General features: G+C 38.3%; 1 protein-coding gene across 1 annotated transcript; it reads left to right on the top strand.

The window, feature by feature from the left end:
• Positions 1–1173: 1173 nt before the first annotated feature.
• On the top strand, positions 1174–16083 carry LOC134650023 (novel acetylcholine receptor chaperone). The gene is made up of 4 exons (XM_063504843.1): positions 1174–1537; positions 5230–5368; positions 12302–12446; positions 15174–16083. The coding sequence occupies exons 1-4, from the start codon at positions 1427–1429 to the stop codon at positions 15247–15249; spliced, it is 471 nt and encodes a 156-aa protein (XP_063360913.1). The 5' UTR covers positions 1174–1426; the 3' UTR covers positions 15250–16083.
• Positions 16084–16219: the final 136 nt, after the last annotated feature.

Raw genomic sequence — 16219 nt, 5'->3', positions numbered from 1 at the left:
TAATCAAGCAACACTGACAAAATCGTGGACGAAAACTAAAATGTATAATCTTATAAGCAAGAAACATCATTTTAAGAGAAAATATATAGTAGTTTATAAGTCTTTTGAAGTAAAACGATCATAACAAATACTCACCTAGCTGTTCCAGTTACCGTCCGTGTGGTCGGAAACTAAATATTTTTCAAAATTAGTATGTCAGTACTCGTCCACTAAATTTATCAAAGATTATTATGAAAAAACTATAAAAAACACTTAAAATTGCGTTTACTATACTTTTAAGTTGCAGTATGTGCCAATAACGTAACTTAAACTAGTTAAATTAATTAATAAACTTACCGTGAACATTTGCCGCCAACACTTTTTTTTTCTTGCAAAATGACGTTTTCAAGCTCTGGATGCAATGCCGCCACTTACATAATTTTTTTTAAAGCCGCTATTTGTCAAATAACACTTTTATTTTGGTAAAAATATTGCTTAGACATTATGGATTGCAACAAATCCAAACATGTGTGAGAAGGCTTGTTTATATTCAAATTTTCCGCAATTCTTTGTAGCAACTCCGCCAAGTGGACGGAAACAGGCACTGGACGGCAAACAGACACAATTACCCTATTTTCCCATAGAAATTTTTAATTTCGCGTATTTTTTTACGGACAAGATTTGCTTGACTGGTTTTAGCTGGCTATAATTACACAGTAGTTTTCATGGTACATACTATGTATAGCTGGTCAAGCAAATCTTGTCAGTAAAAAAGGCGCGAAATTCAAATATTTCTATGGGAAAATATCCCTTTGCGCCTACATTTTTCAAATTTGCCGCCTTTTTCTACTGACAAGATCTGCTTGACCAGCTATAATTACGGTGACTTGTTTCCAATATTAAAGTGCTAACACACTATCGCACCGCACCGCGACCTTGGTGCGATAGTTTGTTACCACACTTATAGGTTCTATTTATAGTGTGTCAAAGGTCTGTTTGATTTCAAACATAGACAGAGAGGTATCACATAGACTAGCACCCAAAAGAAAAGGATGAGTATAGTTTTTTTGTTCCTATTTACTGACAAGATTTGGTTGACCCAGTATATATAACTTTTCTACCATTTTTTCTACTATTTCTACCATGCGTCGATTTTTTTACTGCTGGCAACACTATCAGGTCAGATATGGATTTTTTCGCGCCGGCGCGAAACGTGTGTGCTCCTCTGGCACTCTTTAGTCCATAATCATTCAGAATACCAATTTGTCGTATTTTTTTTATAAAGATAGTATGATATGAAATCGCATAAATTATTTAGAATAAAATCATATACAATGTGTCACAAGAAATGAAATAGTAGCATTCCTAACAGATAATTCTATTAAACCAATTAAATGGATTGAGGCATTTTATATCACCGCTGATAAAAGTTGATATAGTTAGAAAAATGGGCTCAATCGTGTTGAAGAGTTTATCAATCCTTTTAGGGGTGTTTTTTATATTTGTTGGAATTACAAAGTTGACGCCTTTTATTTCGAAGGAACTTCACAAGGATTTGGTAAGTGCATTATTTTCTAGTAATAAACATTAATAGTTGGTCAGTGCATTGATTTTGTTACTGAGCGATGAGAAATGCTATTTCGGTATTTGGCCTGCCGCCTAATTCCCGTAGCTCGGCCGAGCCGGCGGGTTGCGACAATGAGTGGCGACACCGTTCCGAAATTCAATCTATAAAATTAATCATAGCCAAATTAATACAGCGTAACAATGTTCCTTATTTGCAAGCCTTATATCTCGTTACGGTGCCAAGTGATTAAAATTAATGGGACGTGATTAACGGGAAAGATAGACATAGAATCCAACGTTATTTACAGCACCGACGGACGAAGTGCATGGTTACGCATCTATGTAGAATTGTATACCTATGTGGGTGACGTAGTTGTAGAAACTGTGTTAGTTTTATTTTGGGTTTACATCATTCCTCGACGCAAGGTCAAGCAAAGTTTACGCGTTCCTGCAGTACTATTGACAACAAACTCGCATGTTAGGCCTTGGTAGATGTCTAGTCTGCCTAATGCTACGCCATTACGCCGTTGACTTACCCTTGCTATCTCTGAAACATGCTCATTCGACACCAACCGGAAAAAAAAAACATTAGTCATTTGAGGCGAGGTTCTCCCATGGGACAACTGCGACTACCTAAGTACCTACTCTAAAATACATTGTAGGTATGGCGCAAAGCATTAGGTTATGGTTGAGCGAGCTTGTACCTATTGCCGACTGTATGTACTTTTCGTGATACTATTTCCGACTGTACTTTTCGTGATACCACTATGGTGACTAATTTACCTATCGAAATATTTGATAAATTTACTAAAACTTAAGGTTTTTACTAGATTCACAAACTATTAGGAGTATTAGGAGCTGGAGATGATGAACCTCGCGGAAATGCATGAAAAAAAGAAGTTTTCACTTCAAAAAATTCTTTAACTTATTTGTCTCTACAAACAACGATTCTATTCTATGTATAAAACAAAATCTGAATGATGACGAGTCTGTTTGACGTAACACCACCACAAAAGTATATACCTACCTACAGTCAGCAGCAATATTTGCTATAAGCGGACGAGGTGTTCAAAATAATTACCTTGACCATTGACATAGATATCTAGGGACTGGCTTTACGGGCAATAATAATGAGGCATGACAGGGGCCAGTACAGCGGTGTGAAATCGCTACAACGCGATTGGTTGATGAGTTCGCATGACGCGCGCGATTGGTTGACGAGTTCGCATTACGCGCGCTATTGATCGCAACTAGTCGCGTTAGACTGCACGATTGGCTGGAATTCGTGGGTAGCACCGCTGAACTAGTACGATGTTTAGTGCCCCATTAGCCCGTCCTTAGATATTAGCGTCAATGACCTTGACGCGCTCTTAATAAAGTCACGTCCAAGTCACGTCAAGATCATTTTGAACACCTCGCCCGCTTAGCAACTATTGCTGCTGACTGTACATATGTACATACTTAAACACAATAAATTTAGAACATTACTATAAATGCTGTCGTCATCGTTCTATAATTTAAAGCCAACAAAAACGTTAATGGACCGGCGTCGAGCGTGACATGACAGATGTTTACATTGTTTCAGAGCAAAGAGAACAGAGTGATGTATAGAGAGTTTACTGTCATGGTAAATTATGTAGCCACAGTAAATTCACTGCCATCTTTCGACAGAAGATTAAAACTGTTAGAGCGCCATTTGACTTTGACCCTTATTCTTTCACTGATATGTGTTAATTTGTAAAATGCGTTAATTTCACGCCATCTACTCGACAGTAGGCCAAAGGTTATGGCGCCATCGCTCGAAAAGATTGCACCATACCTTTGGCCCGAGTGTAGTCTCGGGTAGATGGCGTTAAGGTCAATATTTAACAAATTATAACACATACTTATCAGTGAAAGAATAAGGGTCAAAGTCAAATGGCGCTCTAACAGTTTTAATCTTCTGTCGAAAGATGGCAGTGAATTTACTGGGGTTACGGTTAGGGCTCCTGATATCCGTGATACACGCCGATCCGTAGCTACGGGTTCTTAAGCCCGGCGGTACTAAGATCACGAATTTCACGAACACGGCAAGGTACGTACAACCTCGTACCTGCGTTCGCGTCCGGATTCACGTGACACGCCGTGACACGCCATGATACGTAGCCCGTACCTGCGTTCGTGTGCGGAGCTTCGGAATTTGTCCCGTCGACGTCCCATATTGAATACGGGACGTCGGACAAACATTTACGTGTGAATTAAACTTAAATTGTATTTTTTGCATCGATTTGAATATAATGGAATATCTAAATAATTTATGGGGTTATTCTGTTTTCTGTATAATCAGCTATTGATTTTAGTCAAAACTAGAGACCTGCCCGTTGCATTGCACTAATATAAATATAAGGTGTAAAACTCCCTAGTAAGTATCATTATAATTATGAACTTAAGCAACGCTATGCTACTGGTTGTTATTATTAAATCAAGAGAAGACATTTTTTCTGTTAAGTATTAATTAAATGAATGAAACATACTTGTAAAAGCTTGCTACTATTAAAGAATATAACGTAGCCTAAATATTAACAAGGCAATCCTAATTCAAAGAAACAAAAGGGTAAATTTCTGCAAATCTTCGGTAGGTATGATAAAGGTAATAAAGGTAATACAGGTAAACAAATTCAACAAAAACACATGTACGGGGCCACGAAAAAAAAAGTACACAGCTGCAGTTCTTATCAGTTTCGAACTTTCGGCACATTAAAGAGTACTGTTTATTTCTAGATTGAAGGTAATAATGACATATTATTGTTAGAGTGTTTTATTGTATGACTAACAAGCTAAGCCAACCTACCGGGTTTTTTTTGTAGATAAGAAGTGCAGTTGCACGTGCAGACAAGGATAATAAGATTTGCGAGCGACTTATTAAAATGAAACAAACAATATACATAAGTAGCTGTGGGCTTTACCTTTTGTTTGTGAAGTTGAAAGAAGTGACCGCGATGTTGTTTTACAAATTCGTGGTATTTTTTTATTTAATCTGGAGGGGGCGGGCGGTTTAGAATTTATTAAAGTAGCTATTCATTGTAATTAATGTTTGGTTCTTTTAATTTATTACTGATTAATATTTAAAAGGCCGTACTATTGGAAATAAAATTTAATTCAAAAGTAATGAAACGGAATTAGAGCTATGAATAAAAAACTCACGATACATTTTTATTCGTAGCTCTTAGAGACCGCATCGTATCTTCACTCAATGTCGCGGGCGGACCGAACCGGCGTGTTCTTAAGATACGTGAAGCCGTGATCACGCCTACACGGATCTACACGGATTCACGTACTCTAATTTCACGTAACCGAATGTCACGTGCGGAACGGACCAGAAAACCGTTGCCGTGATTCACGAAACCGGGCGCACGGCTACGGGTTCACGAATCACGGACACGACCGCGAGCCCTAGTTACGGTATCGTCTTGGGTCGTCCCATTCGTTTTTCGTCAAGTTCTTAAATTAGTCCTATTCTGCTTTCGTCACGCATTCTACATTGAAAGCCACCGACGAGTGTGACGAATGTAGAATGAGTGACGAAAGCAGAATAGGACTAATTTAAGAACTTGACGAAAAACGAATGGGACGACCCAAGACGATACCGGGGCTACATAATTTACTTTGACAATCCGCCTCTATTTAAAATTCTCTTTGTTTCAGAGGAAGGAGTATGTTAGATATGCCAAGGTGTTTCCATTAACCGAGACGTTGGACTTCAAGCTGCCGTCGAAATGGTACAGGCGGACCGTGGGCGCACTCGAGATACTGTTCGGGCTCACCATGGCACTATTTCCTGGACGTAAGTCTATCTACAGTTAAAAAACCGGCCAAGTGCGACTCGGACTCGCGCACGGAGGGTTCCGCACCATCAACAAAAAATAGAGCAAAACAAGCAAAAAAACGGTCACCCATCCAAGTACTGACCCCGCCCGACGTTGCTTAAATTCGGTCAAAAATCACGTTTGTTGTATGGGAGCCCCATTTAAATCTTTATTTTATTCTGTTTTTAGTATTTGTTGTTATAGCGGCAACAGAAATACATCATCTGTGAAAATTCCAACTGTCTAGCTATCACGGTTCGTGAGATACAGCCTGGTGACAGACGGACGGACGGACGGACAGCGGAGTCTTAGTAATAGGGTCCCGTTTTTACCCTTTGGGTACGGAACCCTAAAAACACATTCGTATCCGCGCTGCTACCCAATGCTAGGATTGCTGGTAGAATGGTAGCTGTAAGGCAAAGGCAGCACAGGGGTCGGCAAAATTTTGAGAATATAGCCAGTCTAGGTAAAAATTACCAGTTTTAGGATTCTCTAATGTTGGTTTCCATGGTGACTTGAATTTAGAAGACTTTAAGCACTGGCGTGGCGTGGTTAGATTTAGTTCAGTGGGCGTGGTAGGTATATCTCTCTGATCTAGACGCATATTGCACTCTTTCAAGTCAGAGTAATAGCTTAGTAATGCGTTTTTTAGGGTTCCGTACCCAAAGGGTAAAAAACGGGACCCTATTAAGGCCTTCGCTGTCCGTCCGTCCGTCCGTCTGTCACCAGGCTGTATCTCATGAACCACGATAGCTAGACAATTGAAATTTTCACAAATGATGTATCTCTGTTGCCGCTATAAAAACAAATACTAAAAATAAAAACAATATTTAAGGGGGGCTCCCATACAACAAACACGATTTTTTTGCTCTATTTTTTGTTGATGGTGCGGAACCCTCCGAGCGCGAGTCCGACTCGCACTTGGCCAGTTTTTAAATCATCGATTTCGTAGATATAGTGTGATTTCCTTTTTCTAGTGCGTGAATCACGCGCGAAAATCGCGGACGGACATAAACCGCGAACCATTAAGGAGGCGATGATAGTAAAGTATCCGCTCTCTTTGTTGCGTTGCGGTACAAAACGCAGGGGGAGCAGGGCGAAAAACGCCAGTTTCTGGCCAAGAACTAAACACGTCAAGTACCTACCATGGGATAATATGTAGGTACCTAAAGTGTCATTCAATAGAGCTTGCTAACTATGTAAACAAACCGCCATACTAAAATTGACACTGAATGTCAATTTACTAGTAACTTTTGTTTACATAGTTAGCAAGTTATAATTATTGAATGACACTTTACCGTAAAACCGCCCAACTATAATCCAATACTACAACACTATGGTCCACAAGTTCAAAAGGTGAAAGTAATCAATACGTTGCTTTTGGTTTAGTCCGAGTATTTTCTTTCATTTATAAACATACCTACCTATGTACTTTGCCTTTAAACTACAAAAATATGGTAAAAGACACCCTGAACGAAAAAATTAAGAGTTTATTTGTGGACCGCTTTGGACTATATAGTGAGGGTGTTAAGTGAAATGACCTTTTTTTGCTTGATTAAAGCAGGAAACTTGGCACAGTTGTTCCTTATATCAAAATAAGCCGATTAAGATCGGTAGCCCGAGGGACCCCCCGCTTAAGCCCGAGAGGGGGGGGGGGGGTCAAGTAGCGCCCCGCCCGGCTTCATTCTAAAAATTCTAACAGGCCCCGTTTAGCTAATAGGTCATATTTGGTATCAATTTCGGATAAATCAATAACGTAGAATTCATTTCTGGTATAAAAAATTGCAATTTGTTGAAAAAAAAATAAAAAAACACAAAAAATCTAATTTTTCAAGTGTAATTTTTGTTTTTTATTTATTGTCAAAATTAAACTGCTTGGTTTTTCTACATAAAAAAAATATGACAATAAAGCCTATTTAATGCAGATTTTAAAAACATAACTTTTACTAACCTTTATTAAAAGGAAATTGCATAAAAAAAACTTATATCGTCTCGCGCCGGTGAATATCTTTTTACCGACATCGGCATCGATATAGACAACATCCGAAGTGCACACTCTGGAGACCGATTAAATGTATTGTTTATTGTTGTAGATTCTATTATAAAGATAGAAAAGCGTACAATTTTTTTTAATGTGTCGTTCAGTGAAAAAGGGACCTTAAAGAAATTATCACAGCCAGCCTCGTGTTTGTATAGAAGCATACTCGTATTTAGTTACGAGGGGTGATCCAAAAGTAATGATAACTGAATACTTATTGAATCGGATTAAAATAAATAGGTATGCCGTTACTGGCCATAAAGACTCCTTAGTAAATTAAAAAATTAAAAATTAAAAAATATGTATCTGTCAGAGAGTTGCAGCTGTTTTTTCACGAGCAGTCGGAACAATAACGCAAAAATGGAGAAAACTGAGATGAGAGCGGTTATTAAATACTTCTGTTTGAAAAAAATGTGTACTAAAGATATATACGCTGAATTAGTGGGAACACTGGGCGAGTCCGCTCCGCCGTATTCCACAGTGGCACGGTGGTCAAAGGAGTTTAACTTGGGAAGAACATCCACTCAAGATGAACATCGCGAAGGCCGTCCATCTGTCGCCATTACTGGAGAAAACGTCAAAAAAATTCATGATCTCGTTTTAACAGATAGAAGGATGACTATCAGGCATCTAGTTGAGCTCACAGGCATCTGGTATGGCAGCATTCAAAGAATCTTAACTGATGAACTACACATGAAAAAAGTCTCCGCTCGTTGGGTGCCTAGAATGTTAACGGCTGAACAAAAGAAAATACGATGTGAGATTTCGAAGTCTAATCTTGACAAATATGAAACTGATCCCGAAACATTTTTGCGTCGGTTTGTAACCATGGACGAGTATTGGATCCACCATTTCGATCCTGAGACCAAACAGCAATCCATGACCTGGAAGCGAGCGTCTTCCCCTACACCGAAGAAATTCAAGGTCGCAAGCTCCGCTGGTAAGGTCATGGCTTCAGTGTTTTGGGATGCTGAGGGAGTCATAATGATCGAATACCTGGAAAAGGGAACCACTATTACGGGCTCCTACTACGCTGACCAAATACGCAGATTGAGAGAGGCAATCAAAGAAAAGCGGCGGGGTAAACTTCGAGCTGGGATCCCGTTTCACCAGGACAACGCACCGCCCCACAAGGCCGGCGTTGCGATGGCTGCCATCCGTGATTCAGGGTTCGAATTGCTGGAACACCCCCCATATTCGCCAGACCTAGCCCCCAGCGACTTTTATCTCTTTCCACGGCTGAAGGAAGATCTTAGAGGCAACAAATTTTTGAATGATGGCGAGGTAATGGCCGCTGTGGAGGCATTTTTGGAGGGTCAAGAAAAAGATTTTTTTTTAAAGGAATTCGTGGTTTGGAGAAACGATGGTCTAAGTGTGTAGACTTGGAAGGAGATTACGTAGAAAAATAAATTATTTTATTAAACATTTTATGTCTCTTTCATACTGATTATCATTACTTTTGGATCACCCCTCGTAGTGCCAACCACTCCATGGACTCCATGGTCCCTGTTCTCAATTAATAAGAAGTAAACTGTAAGTATTCTTTAATATACTTGCTTATTACATTATACCACACTTTAATTTTGCGTCTTGTGTATTAATACAGTTCCTTCCCCCGACACATGAATGGGTACATTTCGTCATTCACGTATATATGTCAGTTTCAACCATATTCTGGCCACAGCAGGGTTGTCAGAACAGTTTGGAAACAGTCGTCTGCTCCTTGCTTTCATTCCCAAGAAGACGGACTGAGCAAGTTTAAAGAGGAACTAAAGTCTGACCCCAAACATATAATCCTATCCTGATAAGGCTGCTTCTATTTCAGTAGTCGATTCATGTAAATAATTATTTCGGGCATTTTTTAATTATTTATAGCAACGGCTTTATCTGTAAGTATCACTTTACTTTGCTTTACAAGGTTATTTCACCTATCATCATATAAAGGTATAATAAAGTTTTGGCGAATGCTATTTATTTACTGCTATTGCTCCATCCTGTAGGAGCTTGAATCCTTGTATCGGCCAGGCTAAAAAGGGTCCATGCTTAGATCTCACTTTTATACACCTTATATTAAATGGGGAACCCGGGTTCAAATTCTAGAAGGCATTTATTTGTCTGTTTATCGTGAATACTTGTTCCTGAATTACCTATGGATGTTTTGAGTGTATGTATCAAATATATATGATATATATCATGTAGTACCCACATCACAAGTCTTATTGAGCTTACAGTATTACAAGGTCGATCGAGAGAATGCTTGGAATACGAGTACTCCTTACGTACGAGGACTCCTGGTTTTTCAGGGCCCGATAGAAATAAATTAGAGTTTAATTTACCATGACGGTAAGCTTCAATTATAACCACTGATCTTTTAGTGAAACTCATTTCTTTACCACTAGGTAAATCATTTTGAGACACTGTGTTGACAAAACTTCGAAGAGTTAAAAGTCCTTATTTATGCCATCGCGAAATTGTGTAGAGAAACATGTCACAAGTAATGTTCCTCGTGAGATTCCGAATACTCCAAGAACCATGAAAAGTCCGATTCATTTAATATGATGGCCCTAGTTGCAGATGCTGTAAAACAGTCATACGCACAGTAGACACGAACGTAGTCATAGCAGCTAGACTAGATTCATGCGTACGAATATTTCCCCAACTACAGGAATTGTGGGCTCACGTTGACACAGTGGAAAACACAATTATATCACATGACACACCATTGCATCCAGGTCAGGGAATTATATTTTAAGCTAATAAAATTATCTATTCTATAAGCTAAGTGAACTATCTTTTATTTACCCTAAAAGAGCGGAAGTCTTACCCCTCTTTCGAGCATTCACTGGAAAGGGGAGAAAAAGTGAATTCGAAGCATGGAATCTGTTCAGAGTTCAACCAAACCACTACAAGGATTCAAGCTCTTACAAGGTAGAGCAATAGCAGTGGCTAAAAGCATTCCCCTAAAATACTAAAATGTTATTATATGATCGGTAATAAGTGCAATATTGAAGAAGGCAAGTTACACCGGGATATTGAAATGAAGAGTTGTATAATGTTATACCTGTTCTATGAGATTAAGTCACTGCTAAGTTATTTTATTATTAAATTCCATAATGTATACCTACTTCTAACAAAAGGGAGCCATATAAATGCCCTATTACGCACAGTGTACCGAGGGGTTGATGTTTCGGTTCAGACGTCAGTTCGTCGTCAAACTTGCTCAGTCCGTCAGACTTCTTGGGAATGGAAGCAAGAAGCAGACGACGGGTTCCACACTGGTCTGGTCTTTGGTCAGAATATGGTTGAAACTGACCAGAAGTAAATGCAACCCGGAATAAAAAACGCGATGCAACTACACGAATGATGAAATGTACGCATTTATGTGTCTGGGGAAGGAACTGTATTACGACACAAGACGCAAAATTCAAACGTGGTAGGGTAATTCGCCAGTAACTGGCCACTTTTAGTAACTGGCCACCCAAAACCAAAAATTCATTTTAGGCTAGCCAGTGGCCAGTTATTGAAAGCTGGCCAGTTTTTGGAACCTTATACTAAAATGAATTCTGTTTATAGGTGAATAGAATTCATTTTTAGTTTAGAGCGGCTAGTTATTAAAGCGGCCAGTTACTGGCAAATTATTCTATAATGTAATAAGTAAGTAGATTAAATAATACTTACAGTTTACTTCTTATTCATTGAGAACAGGGACCATGGAGTCCATGGAGTGGTTGGAATTAACTATGCTTCTATACAAAAGAGAGGCTCTATGATAAATTTTTCCAAGGTCCCTTTTTTCACTGAACGACACATTTTTTTCTAAGCAAATATTATGTACGCCTTTCTATCTTTAATATATGATCTACAATAATAAACAACACATTTAGTCGGTCTCCAGAGTGTGTACTTCGGATGTTGTCTATATCGATGCCTATGTCGGTAACAAGATATTCACCGGCGCGGGACGATATATGTTTTTTTAATGCAATTTCCTTTTAATAAAGGTTAGTAAAAGTTATGTTTTTAAAATCTGCATTAAATAGGCTTTATTGTCATATTTTTTGTATGTAGAAAAACCAAGCAGTTTAATTTTGACAATAAATAAAAAACAAAAATTACACTTGAAAAATTAGATTTTTTGTTTTTTTTTTATTTTTTTTTCAACAAATTGCAATTTTTTATACCAGAAATGAATTCTACGTTATTGATTTATCCGAAATTGATACCAAATATGACCTATTAGCTAAACGGGGCCTGTTAGAATTTTTAGAATGAAGCCGGGCGGGGCGCTACTTGACCCCCCCCCCCCCCTCTCGGGCTTAAGCGGGGGGTCCCTCGGGCTACCGATCTTAATCGGCTTATTTTGATATAAGGAACAACTGTGCCAAGTTTCATGCTTTAATCAAGCAAAAAAAGGTTCGACCTTTGTTTGTTACTTAAAACCTTAACTAATAGTTGGGAGGTTTTACGGTAATATCCCATCAATGCCAAATCCATGCAAAAACATCGTTGGAGTATGTGCAATGTACACTACACAGAATCTGCCGATGCCTCTGAATAAAATAAACTGTGGAGTGAGATTTTGTTCCTACAGAACGTTTACCTCTACCATAGAGAAATATAGTAAGACAAGAGTGCTCACTCCATACATCAGTTCAGACTATTAATTTCAGTGTCTACATCTAGCATCGAGTAGCGGAACTATCAGTACTGCTACATCTATTGTCAAGTAGCAGTACTGATAGTTCCGCTACTCGATGCTAATAGTCTTTTTGGTATACTCTGATGTATGGAGTGAGCACTCTATGTAGTTTTTTCTCTATGCCCCTACCAATGTGTTATTTTTGTAAGCTGACCCATAAACCCGCCGTTACAGATAAGATAAAGAACGCCGCGAATATCGGGCTGGTGGCGCTGATGGTGCTCGCGGCGTACTCGCACGTGATGGTCGGGGACCCGTTCGACCGCTGCGCGCCGGCGCTGGTGTTTTTCTTCATGCTGAGCGGCCGGCTCGTCGTCTGGTGAGTTGTCGGTTTATTATTCCGAGGGTGAGTTACACAACACCTCTGTCAAAATTTGTATCTTTCCAACAAACAGAAATGTCAAAATTTCGGATTATCAACGGTTGGTTAGATATGAACAACGTTTATGAATAACACCATTTAATATTAGCCACTACATGGTCTACAAGTCGTTCAGAATAGTGATGTGTTCTCAGCAGCGGCCTTAGAGGATGGTGAGCAGAGCAGTCGCTCATCAACCCGTGCAGTTTTGTTTCAAGCGTTATGCAAAGATAAAAAAAAATCGCAAAAATTAAGGGCGTCGTGTTCTTTCCTCGTTTCATTTTGACACCTTCCTGCTTATATTCGAAAGGAAACCAGCTTACCGTTGGCTGTTAATACAAAGAAATAAAGTTGAGACTAGTTAATATTAGCTGCCTGTAAACCAAAAGAGTAATAAATTAGGCGTAGTCAGGTAGGTGGAAATTGGCGGTACTACAAAAGTAAGCCCGAAAAATCTGCTTTACGACTAGGTACTATTGAAGCTGATCATCAGCGTTATTAACTAGCGGCGTTATTTTGATGCTCTTGCTCTTATCTCATACTTACTTATAGTTCAGTCATTTGCCGTTTGAATTGGATATAGGTAATGTATCTTCTAATAAATTGGAATTAAATCTTTCCGTATAAACGGAAATGATGGAAGCAAAAAGAACGCGTTGAAAGAATCTTTCAGAACGTAAATAACCTGTTTATAATATTTTTTATATCCTGGACCTAGCTAAATTAAAAATATATTGAGATGATTTTGTCTTTTATTATCATCATATTTTGTCTGTAGTAAAAACAAATTCTGATTTTAGAGCCACCTACGCTCGATTGCTGCTAAATGTGCATAACAAACTTAATATTCCTTCGTAAACTTCCCGCACACATCAAAGATAAACCGTGACTTTTGCATTCAATTTGAAACGACTGTCGTAAAAGCTAACCTCAAGTTTCATTATCATTACCGTACCGTACCTACTCACGGTACTAACATTAACAACAACATTCTTATCTGGCCATAGGTAGATCTTAAGTCGTTGCAATAAGGTTTAAGAAAGCTCAATTGTTTGTGTCGACAACGGTACCTAGTAGGGCTTCCAATACCGGGATCCCGGTATTTCGGGATCCCGTCTTTTTAAACGCATTTTTCAATACCGGTATTTTCAAAGGCAATACCGGGATCCCGGTATTTTAAAAATGGGGGAAATGCGCAATATAAACCCTTTAAATCCATTATATTCGGCTGTATCAAAAAGCTTACTAAAGGTCAGACGCATCTAGAGTTAGACCAAGAAAAGTCTGCAACGATTTTGATAGCACGCGCAGTGCAAGTGTTATATTAAACGTCAAACTTCTATGAAATTATGACGTGCAAATAATACTTGCACTGCGTACTGCGTATGCTATCAAAATCGTTGCAGACTTTACTTGGTCTAACTCTAACTGGTCTCTAGCCCGCATTTTATTATTGAAACAAGATCGTTGTCTAATGCGTCAGATAAATATTTGGTGGTTGGTGGTGGATGAATCCTGAAGTTATGTGAGTGATGAATATGATGATAGTGACATTAACATTAACATAATTAGTTCTTATAATTTATCAAAAAATAAAACGAAAGAGCAAGGATAACTGTAATAATGACAAACCAATTTTGACAGAAATTTGAAAAGATGTTGTCTGGTTGGTTAAGTTGGACTACAAATGTGACTGGTGAGGTGAAGTCAACAAATTGGATAAAATTATTGCCAACCTGGAGTGTGTAATAAAATCATTGATTGTTTATTGTTGTAATAGCTTTTAGGACATATCTGGTATTCCAGTGAGCCTTTCTAATTCCCCTGTTTAATAAAACTATATACCTATTTTTAAGCGATTCATATCCAATACCGGGATCCCGGTATTGATGAAGACAGTTTCGGTATTAATACCGGTATTGTGAGAAGTCCGGTATTTGGAAGCCCTAGTACCTAGTTAACCTAGTAATATAATAGAGTAACTCTCAGTACCTTGACCAATCTTTATGCGATGTAATCATGAGTTACGAAATAATATTAGCGGTATCAGACGCCTTACATTGGTCTGGCAGCGCGCCAGGAATCCGCGATGACGAACGCATGTCGCGCAAATAATACGCGTTCCAGTCGATTGCGATTCCAACTATGCCCGTTATCTGTTACACTTTGTATACATATACGTATACATCACCATGGTAAAGATAATTGAACGCGTTAGCGCAATCCGATCATCATAAGGCACATTTCTGTGGTAGAAGGTCTTCTCGAACTTGTGATAATGCCGTTTGGATTAAAAATTAAAAACTCTCCTAGTCTTAGTTATGTTTTCAAGAGTACCTATAGTAATAGATAGATAGACCTACTGACGTGCCGTAGGAAAGTTTCCAAAATTGCCAAATTTTCACTTCGAAAATTTTCGGGAACTTCTCATATTTTTGTATAGCCTTGTATAGGAATCGAACTTGCACATCTGTAGATAGACCTACTGTACCAAATTGTAATGCTCTGAGACAGCAAAAAGTATTAGTAAAAAAAACTTTTTTTCGTAACCTTTAAGTGCCGAATCCAGTCCACGACTTGGCGTACAGTAGGGTGACACATGCGAGTTGAAGGGCCACCATAAGTGTATACCACGTGTATACGAAAATATGAACAACATTAAAATGAACATTTTGTTATTCGCAGGTACCAGATCAGCCGCCGCGAGGAGCTGGAAAAGAGCGCGGCGACGCAGAACGGCAACGGGCTCAAAAGAGACTAACTATTAGCTGAATTCATCCATTCTTTATTTGCACCAATTGCTTACAAATTTCAACACCGTGAGAGGTTTAAATTGATATTCGTAATGCATTTTGCATATTTATTAATTTAACAATGTTATTGTAAAATGATGTTTTACAAGTCCTGTCGTTTACGACTTTCTGTCACTTTGCTGTGATTTAATCTAGTCACTCGCCGTTGTTTTAGTTAAGTTATTTGACAACAGCCGTTTCGAAACCTACTCTTAATAAGTATTTACAAATAAATTTGGGCCGCGCCGTAATTAGGTAGATCACGAACAACATTAAATCGTGCTCCGACTCTCGACAGGAGCTATTTGTACCTAAAAGTGATATTAATTTAAGCGATACCTAAGCACTAGGTTCATTTTGTATGTGCGAGTATGATAGCAATGCGTAAGTAATTTAGGACCTACGGTTACTGCCACTGTATATTATTATTGGTAGGTTTAGCCAACTAATGCACAAAGATATATCTTTGGTTAAAGCACCCTTCAATTTTGTGGTGTCTGATTTGCTCAAAGGGAGTCTTGAAGATTAGCTATGTATTTAATTAATTTTATTACCATCATGACGTCAAAAGAACACCTATGTTCTTGTAGGTATCAATAAACAATTATGATGTAACCTTTTAGGTACCTATATTCATCGTAACATTATGATTAATTGTTATCCATTAGAAACTTCACATTGACTGGAGATGACAAACTATTTAATAATCATTGCAATTTTGATAAAATTAGATAATTGTATTATTTATTTGTGTGATGTGCGTCGTGTTTGAAGTGTGATTGTTTGAATAAATGGAAAGATAATTATTTTGTTTCATTTATACCGGTATAAAATCTAATTTTGATTTCAATAAAACTCGAAAATGATTAAAGCTGTTCTTTAGTACAACCACAAGGGTAACCCTAAACTAAGTATTTAATGTGAGTACTGTATACAACT

The sequence above is a fragment of the Cydia amplana genome, chromosome 8 (assembly GCF_948474715.1).
Source record: "Cydia amplana chromosome 8, ilCydAmpl1.1, whole genome shotgun sequence".
Taxonomy (NCBI): Eukaryota; Metazoa; Arthropoda; class Insecta; order Lepidoptera; family Tortricidae; genus Cydia; species Cydia amplana.
The sequence above is the reverse complement of the archived record's forward strand: the minus strand, read 5'-3'. Positions and strand labels throughout refer to the sequence as shown.